General features: G+C 39.3%; 1 protein-coding gene across 1 annotated transcript; it reads left to right on the plus strand.

Moving 5' to 3' along the window:
• The first annotated feature begins 3,995 nt into the window (after positions 1–3,995).
• Positions 3,996–15,018, plus strand: ccdc177 (coiled-coil domain containing 177). The gene is made up of 3 exons (XM_026944268.3): positions 3,996–4,357; positions 6,340–9,468; positions 14,140–15,018. Exon 2 carries the CDS (start codon positions 6,346–6,348, stop codon positions 8,875–8,877), a length of 2,532 nt encoding a protein of 843 aa, XP_026800069.3. The 5' UTR covers positions 3,996–4,357; positions 6,340–6,345; the 3' UTR covers positions 8,878–9,468; positions 14,140–15,018.
• Positions 15,019–15,167: the final 149 nt, after the last annotated feature.

Raw genomic sequence — 15,167 nt, forward strand, 5'->3', positions numbered from 1 at the left:
GAGGGAGTACAGAGGGAATCTGGGTGTGAAAAGGGCCATTGAGACAGGGCTTGGGTGTCCAGCACCTGTGCCGCCTATTCACCCAAATGTTTACACACTGTCATCCACAATTAATGGTTCTCAGAGGTTGGCCTGCCTGCCCTCCACAGGGCCCCATGGACCCTTCCTGGGCCCTTATGGGTGCCTAATTGAGCATGCCACACTCCTGACTGAATTAACAGCTTGGTCTCTGGGACCCTTTCCTACTCCCAGTTAGAGGATTCTCTCCATCTGAGCCAGGGTAAGAGACGGAGCGAGAGAGAACAGAGAGGCCGCGAGTTGTCAAAACTGTCAGGAAACGTGGCCCTTGCTGTTGACAAAGCCAAGCTGAAAATGTCAACTGGGGGCAAGCAGAGGTCCCGGTCTTCATGAGGACAAGCCTTCATAGAGTACACAGGGTCCTGAGACTGATTTATTCCCCAAAGAATTGAATGACTACTAAACTCAAACTGAACATAATTCAAATAAATTGTGCTAACGTCCACTTAATGTATTGCTTAGTTCCCAATATAACAATTATTACCTCAAAAAAATGTTTTTTTAATATAACAATATAATCAACAGCTTTTCGTTCCACATGTTCTTAGTACAGTATGATTTTTTTTTACCTCAAATATTATGACACTCCCAAGTAAATCATTTTCGGCTATATCAGTATCATTTCGACATGCCTCATGTTTTACTTTTTCATGCAACTGATCTTTCACATCTTGACATGTTCCTGGCTAGAGAAGGTGTTACCAGGTGCAAATCCAACTCCACGTCAGAGTTTATCAGAACAATGGGTTAAATCTGGGTAGCATGACATCGCTTACACCATGAACAAGAAAAAAAATCATCAAACATCATATTACGATGAATACCAGCCTTGAGCCAGTGTCTGACTACTCTACCTCCACCATGTATCTCACCTCTCTATGACCCCAGTGCAGCTCAGAGCACACACACACACACACACACACACACACACGCTCCTGAGCCACTGAACTGCGCACTGGCTGCACCAATCATGACCCCCTGCTACATCCCATGCCCCCAATTTACACGGCAGCAAGCACGTTCCCTGTTGTCAGTTCTTACTCACTGCTCCTGTGATACGGCCGACAAACAGGGGGTCATTTAAACTCGCACTGTTCTCCTCACAGGTCAAGAGTTTAGTGGGTCACCAGCACCCATTCCACCAGTTATCTAATCCAGTTCCCTACACATACACAGAGCGGACACGGTAGACTGACAGTAAAGACAAATGTACAAAAAAATATACTATAATAATTGATTTAAGGTTAAGTTACATTAAATCAGTTCCAGAACCAGTTTAGATGATGTTCATCATGTCCTTATTAAATAGGTTTTGCATTTATTACAAATTACGTTCATTTTATGAATAATTAAGATTTCATTTTATTAAGTTTTAGTTCATTCTGGTTATGTCTTCCAACAGAGAATGCAGTAACCCACCAGCACCACCAACAACAATGTCAACGACATCAGCAAAAACAACAGCAAATACACACTGAAATATGGACCAAAGGTACTTCCACGGACAAAAGTTATGTGTAATGTGACGGAACAGTAATGTGACTCATCAAAACCATTAAACACAACAGTTTACAGTCCGTTCCCTATGCCAATCTCTAGGGATATCCTCTCCCAACCATATAAACATTACTGTTGTACTGTGGTGAAAAAATTCTTGTTTTGTCTGAAAAATATTTATGCTTGCTCAGATCATTGTCATTTTTTCGCATGTGGACAAAAAGAGAGAAAAAAAAAAACGGGGTTTGATTTTCTCTCATGTGGTGCATTCAGTGTATAAAGATTACACTTGTAGAGCTGTAATAAAGAGTAATCAGATTAAGAAAACATTTATAAACTTATTATTTTGGCATTTCTACAACTATAATAAGGTAAATAAGTGAACTGGTAAAACTCATTAAGATGAAAGTGCTTCCCATTACTGCACCTCTGAGCTGTTTGAACATTTCTACATGCTTTAACACCACAGTTGATCAGCTCTTTCCTGAACTCTTCAAGATGTAATATGAATGGAAAGGTCTAGAACTTCTCTATGTTCCTCAATCCTGGTCCTGGAATACCTCCCTCCTGAACATTTTGGTATTTTCCCTGTTTCCCAACTCACCTAATTCAACTCATCAGCTAAGCAAGCCTGCACAAATTCCAACTGTTAGGGTTAGAGGAAGGAGAACAACGAAGTTTGCAGGTTGGTGGTGTTTCAGGAGCAGGATTGAGGATCACTGCTCTAGACTTCAGGCCCTGGCCTTTCACTAGTCGTCCAGCTTGCTGTGCTGGGCATGTGGCGTCTCCATGTGTACAGTTGGTGGTACTGCAGTTCTGCTGTCTTAAAACAATGAAAGCACAAGGATAAAGTTCTTTATATTATTATTTAAATCACTTGACATGCCACATGTGCAAACGCCGTAATTAGTGTTAAGCTTTTATTAGACACGTGCATCATTTAAAGGCATTGTTATGAAGGCATTTGGCAGACTTGTTGGCCTACCAGGTGTGGTGTTATCAGACCATGGTTTACAGAGTTTGGATCGATTTCAAAATAGTAGGCTACCTCTACACTGGAAAAAGGGTTCTTTGAATGGTTTCTGAAGGGGTCCTACTTTAAACCTATTTCTGAAAGGGCAACGCCCTGCACTCTTTAAAAAAATAATGTCTTCATCCCAACTGTTCATTCCTTCCTTCCTTCCTTCCAACATTCATTCATTCATTCATTCACTCATTTATTTATGTCTCTCTGGCAGAACATTTAAAGGTCCTATGTAGACAAGAGACCTTTAAATGTTCTGCCAGAGAGACATAAATAAATGAATGAATGAAGAAAGGAAGGAACAGCTGGGATGTAGACATAACCTTTTTTTTTCTCATAGAGTGTATATACATAAGGACATTGAGTAAAAAGCCTTTTATGAGCTAAGGATACTTTAATCTTTAAGGATACTAAAAAAATAGCTCCAAAATCACTTTCTCTTGCTAGGGCCAAATATTAATAAAATTATAGCAAATTAGCTGAATGAAGTCAAACGAAAACAAATAGAACTAATGAAATAAAATACATACCTTTAGGCACCAATATGAAAGCCTGGCCAAATGAATTTCATATTGAATAGGTTTGATGAAAATAAAAGATCCTAGAATAAAAAATGTTAATAAAAATTCTAAAAAAAAAAAAAAAAAAAAAAAAACAGGTATAGATTGTCAAATAATTACTATGCTATGTTTTTCCTTTGAATAGATTACAATGTAAATATTAATTTAACAACAACAACAAAAAAACAGGTATAATACAATAAATATTAAATTTAATAAATAAACAAACCAATAATTCACCAGTAAATATTATAAATTTTTGTAAAATATAGATTTTAATATGGAAAAAAATAGTACAGTGCGTTATATATTTCAAGGTTCTTCATTTGTCGCATACATTTAAATATATAACACACTGTACTATTTTTTTCCATATTAAAATCTCTCTCTCTCTCTCTCTCTCTATATATATATATATATAATACAATAGATATTATTGTTATATTCATAATACAATAGATATTATACTTTATAAATAAACAAAAACACACACACACATTATATATATATATATATATATATATACATATATATATATATATATATATATATATAAAAAATTTACTGGTGAATTATTGGTTTGTTTATTTATTAAATATAATATCTATTGTATTATACTTGTTTTTTTGTTGATGTTGTTAAAATATCATTTACATTGCAATCTATTCAAATGAAAAACATTTATTTAACACATTTATACAGACTATGATTTTAATTATAATGTTTCCATTCTGCTTTTAGCCATCAGGTAAGGAGGTGAAGAGAAGTAAAGACCAGAGTGAAGTGCCAAAGGGCGGCTGTGTTGGCTATTTTCAGCCTGCAGTCAGAAGGAGGCGCAGTGTGGATGCTGGAGAAGCGAGATGCAGGAGGAGAGTGAGGATGATGATGATGATGATGATGATGTGGGGAAGAGGATGGAGGAGGTGGAGGAGGACCATACCCGATCTGACACCACCGATTTCCTTCTGTGCATGCAACATCTGTAAGCCGGTGCAGGCTGTCGTGGTCGTGGAGGTGTGGGGATTGTGCTAAGGTCGGATTTGTTGAGCTCGGAGTGCAGGAAACCGCGTCGTGTCGCTGTGGGATTGGGCTTGCGCGCGGAGATGCAGTGCTCCTAAGCGCTTAGTATGCAGCCTGCACGAGGGAGCGCATGCACAGCGCTGCACAACGCCTCTCCAAATCATCAGCGAGCTGAAAGGTAAACCACGCTTTAACGATTTGCATGTAAGATCCGCGACACTTCTTTTCATGCACAGTATTCCTGATGTGTCAGTAATCTCATCTGCAACATTGTGCTCAATGTCAGGGCCTGTGTTGGGCCTTTTCTTGTTACACAAGGCTTACAAGCTTTGTCAGCTTCATCTGATGTTTATTAAAATACATATTTCAACTCTGTAACATGTACAGGATGTAACATAAACCTGCTCAAGGTGACTGTGGTGTTCATGTGCTGGGATTTTCTGTGCTGGGATTATTAAACCCAGTATGCACAATCAGTAGGCCTGTTTGTTATAGGGAATGTGTTTATATGTGCAGCTGATGACGCATTTGAGCAGATTATGTCAGCTAGCTTGTATAGGGGAAGCAGTGGTACAGCTGAGTGCAAAAGTTTGCATTCCCCTTGGTTTTCAGAGGACAATGATAACAACTGGAGGCAGTTATAAAAATCAAGGGTGGACAGAATTTATTAAAGAATATTAAAATAACATTTAAAAGGGCAATGCAAACCGTACACTCTTTAACTGATTTTTATAATTGTATCTTTTCTGTAACTTGTGATAACAAAGGAACAACTCTGAAACCTAATACATCAAATATAGAACATCTTTATTGGCATTAATAAAATAGCATTAGCAACTCGCAGTAGAGTAGAAAAATAATTTTTAAAAAAAGTAGACAGATCTTGCAATAAAAATGTAGTTGTATATAAACATTAAAATATGTTTGTAGAGACTAGATGCATTTATGGACGCTTGAAAGTGCAATAGTGCAGTACAATACTTACGTGACATTTGATGGTGGCGTTCCAATATACCAACTACCATATAATATCTTGTTGTATTGCAGGGTCAGAGATGAAAAAAATTATACCTAATATGTCCAAATGGAGTAATTTATATGTAAGAATAGAAGGGTTGCACTATATCTTGCTAATAGTTATTGAAAAATGTCTTAATTTTGTTCTAAGGGTATGCAAACTTTTGCACTCATCTGTATGTGTGTAGATGTATGTACAGATAGGCGGGTACGTAGTAGATAGATAAATAGATTTCATCACTTATATTGCTATCCAGTATGCAAGTGGACCTAATGTAATTGTGCAAATGTAGTTAGGCCTCCCTAGCACTTGCAGAGCAGATAATAAGAATAGACTTACAGTGAGTTGTTTAAGTACTCACCCCTTTGAAATGTTCTTCCACATTTTGAAATTAAAATAGATTTCTTAGGGATTAACTTCATGAATCTAGACAAAATAGCCCATAATATTGAACTGATATCAAAATGCAAAATTTGCAAAAATTATTTATAAATGAAATAAATCAATAAAAATTGGTGTTAAGGCCTAACTTAACCTCTGGTGCAACCAGTTGCCATCAGAAGTCACATGATTAATTGAATGGAGTCAGCCTCTGTCCAATTAACATGGTAGGTGATCTCACTTGTTCTTGGAAATCCCCAGAGAATGATAGAGAACACATACAAAACAAACAAGTCTGGGACATAATTCTAGAAAATTATATATCAGGGTTTGCTTGTTAAAAAATCCCAAACTTTGAACATCATTCAGAGCACCATTATATCCATCATTAAAACATGGAAAGAATATGGCACAACCACAGCTCTGCTTAGAGGAGGCTGTCCACCAAAAGTCAGCAACCAGGTAAAGAGGGCATTAGTCAGGGGACACAACCATATTCAATATTATGAATTATTTGCTGTAGATTCATGTCATATCAATCCCAATTGAATCAATTTCAGTGCAAGATTGTAAAAGTTGTGGAAAGTTTCAAAGGGGTGAACACTTATACAGTGAATTTCATAACAGTTGAGTTGCATTCTGTAACCTTAGGTTGCATCACCCTTAAACTATGACCTCTGGGAAGAATAACAATCCCCTGAGCACTACAAACAGCACCTCACTTATTATTTTTTCTCTCCTCTTTTCTGCTTATCGTACAGCTCACCATGGTGGATCCACTGGAACCCGAGGACCAGAATAAGATCAAATGTCCATATTTTGAGACCCCGGCTGCAGCATCTGAAGCCCCTTGTCTACCTGAGCAGGATGAAGATGGGGAAAAGGAAAAGGCTACTCTTGACTCTCAAGAACAAGAACCCAGATTTGGGCCGGAACAGAGCCCTCAAGGTAGCCAGTTACAGAACAGTGAACCTGAACCTCCTAAGCTACATCTAGACCTTTACAACTTTGATTCCCCAGCTGCAGAAGGCAGCCGTTATGTGCTGACCAGCCCTCGTTCACTCGAGGCATGCGCACGATGTGGAGTCAAACCAGTGGAACTTCTGCCTCGACCACTGTCTGATTTTGCACGTGAAGCACCTGGCCATAGCATGCGTGTAGCCACAGGGATGTTTGAAGTGTATGAGAGGGACAGACATGCTAAACTCAGACAGTGCAGAGAGGAACGAGAAAGAATAGTTCAAGAGGAGAAAAGAAGGGCCCTGCAGTTAGCAGTGAACAACAGCAGCAGATCACAGGATTCAGAGAAGCCTCAAGATACAACCAACCCTGGAGTAACTAAGCAAACTGTTACCTCTGGTCCCATTGCCAAAACATCACCTGCTAGCCGGGTTCCGTCAAAACCACATACTACACCAATGTCACAGCCTGTATCAAAAAATATACCTCAGTGCTCAGAACAATTAGCAAAAACACCCCCTTCGTGTGCAAGTTCCTCTACTAAAATGATTTCAGCTCAATCCTTAACAGCAAGTCCAATGAGCACTGGGGATACTGTTAGAGGGACATCTGTAAAACAGTCTAAATTACTAGTTGCTGAGTCTGCTGGAAAGACTCAAGGATTCATACCTCCAAAATCAATTACATCAACAACAGGAGCACCAGTATCCAAAAAACCATCTAGTACCCTATCAAAGTCTGCAAACACATTCCCCAGGACAACACCAAAGCCTTCATCTTTTCCAAGGATGTCATCATCTCTTGCGCCAGTTGTATCAAAATCGGCAGCACAGAGCCCTGCCAATGGCATCACTAGTCCATTTACTCAGCACAATGGGCACATTATTGCCATGTCAAAAGCCAGAGAGAGAAGCCATTCTTTAGAATCCTTACAAAGAAGAAGGGAAGTGGTTAGCTCTTCTAATACTTCAACAACTACCACAACAGCAACAACAACCACATGTGCCTCTTCAGAGTCAGCGTCCTCCTCTTACAGCTGGGAAGGGGCACGGGATCACTGGGGTAAGACCTCTAGTCCTCGTGCTCGCACCTTAGCTACCTTTAACTCTCTGATGGGCCGTAGCTTAAGCTTGGGAGATCTGAGTCACTCTCCGCAGACTACACAGAAGGTAGAGCGCATTGTAAAAGAGGTAAAGCGTCGAGGCCTAAAGGCTGTACCAGAACGTGACCGTAAGATTGCAGCATTAATGCTAGCCAGGTACCAAGAAGAAGATATCATGAGTCAGACACGCTATGTCGCACATTTGCAGTGGGACAGCGAACGCCGGATAGAGGAGCTGCGGCGAGAACGTGAAGAACGTGATAAACAGCGAGCAGTGCTTCAGTGCCAGCGAGCGTGGCAGTCACAAGTTTCTACCAGGCAGCGGAGACTCAGCCAGCAGGAACGGGAGGCAGCAGCGGCCAAGTTACGCCGGGTGGCTGAAAGTGAGGAGCGTTGGAGGGAATTAGCTGAGCAACAAGAGCGAAGCAGGTTGCAAAAACTTCAGCAGGCTGCTCGTGAGGAGAAACTGAAGAAGGCCATGCAGGAGCAGAACTTAAAAGCCATGGAAGAAGAGCGGACTGCTATGTTGGAGCATGAGAAGGTGCTCATCAAAGAGAAGCTGACCATTGCAGAGTTGAAGAGGCAGGAGCGAGAGCACCAGATGCTGGAGGAGCTTCGTGGCCTCAATCGTGCTGAAAAGCGGAGGCATACAGCACTCATCCAGGAGATTGAGCGCCGCGAAGCAGACGAGCGCGAGGAGGCGCGGCGGACAGCGGATGAGAAGCTGAGCCGCTCACTGGAGAACTATGAGCAGATACAGGAGCGACGTGGGCAAGAGCTACGGGAGAAAGCCAAGCGTGAAGAACAGCAGATCCAGAAAGCAAGAAAGGCTGCTGAGCAGCGCGAGCGGCAACAGAAAGAGCAGATGGAGGCCCGGGTGAGGGAAGCAGTGAGGCGGGCACAGCAGGCCACCACGGTGGCAGAGGAGAGGGCCCGAGAAAAAGCCCAGCGTGCTGTCCAGAGCAGAATGGAGAAAGAACGCCTTCAGAAACTAAATCGTCAGAAAGTGGAGGAGGAGGAGAAGCAGAGGCGCCTGGAGTTGCTCCAATCAATAGAGCGCAAGCTAGAGAAAAGTGAACAGATATTCCGTGAAAAACGTGCTGTGTTAGAAAGTGCCCGCTCAGTAGCACGTGCCTCCTTCCATGTCCGAGACCGTGTGCGAGAAGAGACCAACATGCGCACCTTTGACAAGATGGTCCTAGAAGCACAGTTAAAGGCTAGTTTGGATGAAAAGTGAGATGTTTACTCTCTACATTTACCTACTACCGGAAACGAGCAGCTTGAGTCTCCATGGCAGCCTCATCAGAGAACTGGACCCACAGCTTTGCTGAAACATATCTTTTCACAGAAACATGTTTCTTTTCCAACTGTTGAGCCATTTATCATGAACAAAATACATTTCTCTTAGTTTTGTCACTGGTTGTTGTGTGTGGATGAATCGCTTGCAGTCGTATGCCTGTTTTGTAACATGGCAAATAGCCAAACTTATCTGAAGACTGTTCATAAAGAGATTGTTGTTTACTAGTTAGAAAGTCACCATTTCATCACTGATGACTTATTTTGTTAAACGCGAACAAAGGAGAGTGCAGAGTGCTTCATAGGACAGAACTGGGTGCATGATTATGTTACAAGTCCCAATCTGACACCTGCTGACGGTAAACCAGGACTTGCCTATGTGTGACAGACAGCGCTGACGATGCAGGGTTTGCGTGAGGACATGGCAAAGAGTGATCTCAGCAGAGTTCAGGTTCTGATGAAGCAGTGAAGTGTTGGTTCAGCATCAGGATCCATGAACCTGCACTGACATTCTGCATTCTCTCACAGTCAGGTATGTTTATTTTATTTGCTTATATCTTCCTTACTCATTTATTTAAAGGACCAATAGTCTGTTTTTTTAAATTTATTACTAGTATTCCTACTAGTAGTATAAATAACCTAAAAAATATGTAGAACATGATAAAAAATTGTTTAAGTAAAGTAATAGCATCCGCACAAATGGCCTCGTTTATTAAGCTGGATACGAATGGATTTATGCTTAAATCATTAGTATCAGCATTCCACAAGATATTTGATATTCATGAAAATCCCGTAAATTTGAAAAATGTTTGTATCATATTCCTGCTCCCGAATATGTGTGTAAGAAGACTAACTAATGTAAACTGCTACTTAATGGACTTTCAATCCTATAATCTGCATGAATTACTGCACTTACATATATATATATATGGAATATACTGTCAAGGTTAAATTGCTTATTTTTATTGCGTTTACAGCATTTAGCATACGCCTTTATCCAGAGCGACTTACAGAAGTATTTTGGAGTCTCTATCCAAAACATAAACAAGTAACAAACATGGCAACATTTTTTTTACATTCAGTAAAAAATCATACCATACCATTCAATCATTCCATCCTTCCATCCTTCCAAAAAGCGTAATCACAAGAAACACACAAAAAGTAGAATAAACATTGGTAGCAGGGACCATTGGTGAAGGGGATCCACTTCCCTGCTACCAATGTTTATTCTAGTTTTTGTGTGTTTCTTGTGTTTATGCTTTTTGGAAGGATGGAAAGAAGAAGGAAGGAAGAACATCCCCTTCACCAATAATAGAGTTCCCCAATGGTGAAGGGGATGTTATCATGAATTAGCTAAGTTGTGCCTGGACAGGTATGGAAATACAATCTGTAGAAAGCATTGAGCAGTTTTTACAAAATGAATCAAGTAGGTACCTTTTATCACTTAGAGAGCCAGGTAAGGTAATGCTTTGGATGAACCACTTTCATAGAAATATATGTAATGCTAGCTAACTCCCTTGCAGCTAATGAGCCTAAGTAGGTATTACTGTTAGTAACAACCAGCAGATCAGCTCAGAAGAACTAATTATAAAGAAAAGCAGGAAAGTGAAAACACTCTTGACCATTCTCACAGCAGCAAATCAGTATGAACTCTCATGAGTTTTTCAGCTGTCACTATCTGTGTCAGCTAGTTAGCATCGTTGCATGGGAGTTAGCTAATGATGCTAACTAGTCAACACAAATAGTTACTCATGAGTCCTTATAACAAAGAATACCAGGACAGTGAAGCGACTCTTGACCATTCTTATAAATCATTATGAGCCAAATTTCACCTGTTTGTAATTTTATAACTTGGCTATCAAGCAGGTAAATGGCTGAGTGGCTAAAAGAGTACAGGTTATGCTACAATGCTAACACTAGAGGACACAGAAGTTTAATGTCCACTCTGGCAAATGCAGCTGTGCCAAGAGCGCTTGGGTAACATGTTTATGTGATAAGTCGCCCTGGATAAGTGATATGTAATGGAATGTCATATGTGCAATACATTTTTAATAAAATTTTTATTTTTTAATAAATTAAAGCATTCCTATGTTGTTGAACATCACCTACTCAACCGCTAGAGACCTAATCTTTATTTATTATCTCAATTTGCTCTTTTAACTTGTCCTTCTCTAATTTAGCAGTATGTTTTCAGAAAATTACATACATCCTTCTGACTCAGCTCAGGAACACAACACATGCAGCAGATTATGAGCACACTGTTCACCATTTGAATACAAACTAACCTGAATTTCGGTCTTGAGATTACAAATGAAGAAATGGGGTCATACCACAGTCAGAAATTTCCAAAAATTAAGCTGAAAACAAAAAAATTGTATAATTACGTAATGACTCAAAAATGGGGAAGAAGAAATGGAGAGGAGCATAAGACACAATTTTATGCAGTAGTTGCCATAGCAATGTGCAGTTGAGACGGTGGCCCAGGCCTTTGATGAAATCCCAAGGGATCAGGGGAATGTGAGTGGGAGAGGGCTGGATCTAGAAGAGTGCTTTCTTACTGCTGATAGACCAAGTGCCACCTCATCAAAGTACATTTTTAGAGGGCAGAAGAAGAGTGCAGACAGAAGAAGAGTGCAGACTGACAATGGTGGAACAGCATTGCTGGCTACCACTAAAATCCTGATTAAAATGACAAAATATATGATTTTATACAGTTCCATTGCAAAAGTACTCAACCCCCTTAAAAGTCATCAGATGCAACTGGATTATACAGACACTTATACAGACAGTATGCTCTTAAAGTACATTTTAAAGTCAAAATTCATTATTTATCAAAATTCATTATTTATCAGCAGATCTTTAAACAAAATTAAAAACTGTAAAATGCTGCTTGCTAAAGTATTCAACCCCTTAATACTAGTACTTGGTGGAACCACCTTTTGCTGTAATAACAGCTTTAAGTCTGTTAGGGTAAGTTCCTACTAGCTTTGCACGCTGTTTGGGAGTTTTCATCCATTTTCATCCATTCTTCCTGGCAGATTTGCTCCAGGTTTTTCAGATTCGTTGGATATTGTTTGTTGAATGCAGTTTTCAAACAGTGCCACAGATACTCAATGGGATTCCTATCTGGACTTTGACTCCATCTATTCTCCATTTACATTTATGGCATTTGGCAGACGCCCTTATCCAGAGCGACTTACAATTATCTCATTTATACAACTGAGCAGTTGAGGGTTAAGGGCCTTGCTCAAGGGCCCAGCAGTGGCAGCTTGGTTGTGCTGGGATTTTAACTCTCAACCTTCCGATCTGAAGTCCAACGTCTTAACCACCGAGCTACCACTTTCTCCCTGTGACAAGAAGCCCAGGTCCTGCGGATGAAAAGTGTCCCCAGAGCATGATGCTGCCACCACCATACTTCACTGTAGGGATGATATGAATTGAGGTATGGCCTGCATTAGGTTTGTGCCACATGTAGCACTTTGAAACTTGTATCCAACACATATCTTGATCTTGGTCTCATCATACCAAACAAAAACAAACAAACAAACAAACAAAAAAATCAACACATCTTCACTGGGTCACTCTTGTGCTTTCATAAGGCTCTTCTCAAGCAACAGTTTCTTTCTAGCCATCCTCAAGTCATCAATTATGCACAGCTCTCAAAATGGTTGTCTGGTGCACCTTTACTCCACTCTCAGCCACTGTACTCTACTGAACACCTTCAAGCTGACCGTTGGCCTCACTGTGACTTCCCTCACCAGTCTCCGTCTTGTTTTGAGGGATGACCTTGTCTAAGTAGTGCTTGAGTGGTGTGATGCAGCTTCCACTTCCTCACTATTGATCCAACGGTGCTTACTGGGATGCCCAGCCTCATAGATATAATTTTACACCTTATTCCGGAGTTATGAAATTCTATTACATAGACTTTAACTTACTTAGAATGCTCCTTAGTCTTCATTTTCACTCCTTTCCTTCAGACTGACAGTCTCTTCAATGATGGTTCAACTGAGGTGGTTTTTGTTCAGAAAGTGGGATCTGTTTTAATATTTCACAGGTGAAGAATAATTGTAAGTAAACTGTGTCCTCATAAAGACAATATCTTTCATCTGGAGCTTCCAGAAGCTTGTGGGGGTTGAATACTTATGCAAGCAGCATTTTTTAGTTTTCGAATTTTTTTTTAAATACTTGCTGACCAATAATTAATTTTGACTTTGAAAATTCATTGTAAGAAAACGTGAGTTTGCGATTAAAAAATCCTGAAAGGAAGAATATTTGTATTTATTTTTTATTCTGACAAATATGATCAATTCCAGGTGGGTTGGACAGACATTGTATTTCCTGAGCCAAACAGTATTTTTGAAAGACATTGTATTTCCTGAGCCTGTGCGAGTATTAGTTTTCATTTCTGCCATGTGAACAACATGCCACACTGAAAAGCAAAACCTACATTGCATTGCTCTTACTTCACTTGGTCTCTTTAATAATGAAAAACAATTGATTGCTTTTTAAGACATAAATGGTACATCTGACAATCTAAACTAAAGTTAAGATCATTTCTAGGTCCTGCTGTGAGATGTGAGTATGTTTAGTCTTATTTACACTTTTATGAAGTTTTAGTAGGACTTCCTAAAAGCTTGAGGATTAAGGCTCCAACATTCTTTTATATGAAATGGATCCTCCAATTACAGCCACACCCATAAGTATAGCTTCGGGTTGTGATTGGTCAGTGATTGCATTTTGAGTCAGTGTGGCATGACTGCAGTGCACTGATGTTCACTTGACACAAATACAGTACTTACAGTATTACTTTTTTTTCATAGTATTACTGTTTTTAATGAAAATATAAAGTAACATAAGAGCAATACATTTTCTGTATGTCACTACTGAAAAGCAGTATTGTTTGTGTTTTGTATTTCACATTTTCCACTGGCACGATCGCTTTTCCCTCTGACACAGAATTATCCCTATAGTGTAATGCTTTTTATTATAAAAAAATAAAATAAAAAAGCTCAAGGTTTCCCAGCCCAGGCCTGGTATAGCCTCGACTCAGGTGTGCTCCTGCAAGGGTGGTGCGATGGTAACATTTTTGATTAATTCACTTCAATCCCTCATGGGCATATTGATCCTCACTGATTTATTACTGTTCCTTTAAATGTGTCTTGGTAAAAGTGAATAATAAACTTACATCTTGTTTGTTTCTCAGGTCATATGCTTATGCTTATGTAACTCTGGAGATGATGAAGGTGGCATCCATTGCGTGAGCTGCAGACTGTTCCCAATAAAACGCACAAGAATGCTGATACCTGTGATCTCATATTCCTCTCCTATTTAACAGTGATTAGGATAAGTGTGACTTTAATAAGCATTTAAATAGTATATTTTCTGATGTACAGCTACAGTGTCAGGCATGGAGTACATTTTTAAATGGGATAAAAACAATACATGAACAGCCATCTCATTATCATTTACTGACACATATCATTGCTGGATTTCTGCTACAGTTTTAAAGATGGCCTACTAAAGGAAAAATAGTGCTGTTTGGCAAAAAAAAAAAAGTATACTGTGAAATGAATCTTAATTTCATATTCTGCATCATGCTTGCGCTGTATCAATTTAGATTGGCAATGCAGGGTATTTTCTCTGGATAAAAGAAAAACATGAACGTCAATATCTTCATTAAATTATGTAAAATAGAGTAAAAACTACAATTTGGATGATTATCGGCTGTCATATTCTCATAATGAATTTTTTTTTTGGAAAATGTAATAGGTGCCATTGACTAGTACAGTAAATCACTTGCTATAACAATAAACCTGAAATGCTGTTAGTTACAGCACAGCAGTATTATGATGACGTGTGTGTATCAGTCGAGTGCTGTACTTTTTGGTCCAACACCACATGCTCAAACTCGCAAGATTTAAAATATTAAACTCTCACATGAGGAAGAAGACGAAGAAGCTGTTGGGTGTGCACAAACAAAACTAAAAATATACGATCTAACCTGCTTAAAACAGTACTGTTTTGTGAATAGGATGCTGTATGGATGATTAAAGAAAATAAAGTCTGAACTTTTCAATGAGTGGTATTGTGTCCAGTCCATTTTTTTTTTAAAGATTCTTTATCACAGATATTGCCTAATTTTAATATTTCCTATTTAAATCAAGATTCATGTGGCTATGCAGCATGTACAATAAAATACTCTGCTCAAACTATATAATATTGTAAATGTGT

Source organism: Pangasianodon hypophthalmus, chromosome 10 (genome assembly GCF_027358585.1).
Source record: "Pangasianodon hypophthalmus isolate fPanHyp1 chromosome 10, fPanHyp1.pri, whole genome shotgun sequence".
Lineage (NCBI taxonomy): Eukaryota > Metazoa > Chordata > Actinopteri > Siluriformes > Pangasiidae > Pangasianodon > Pangasianodon hypophthalmus.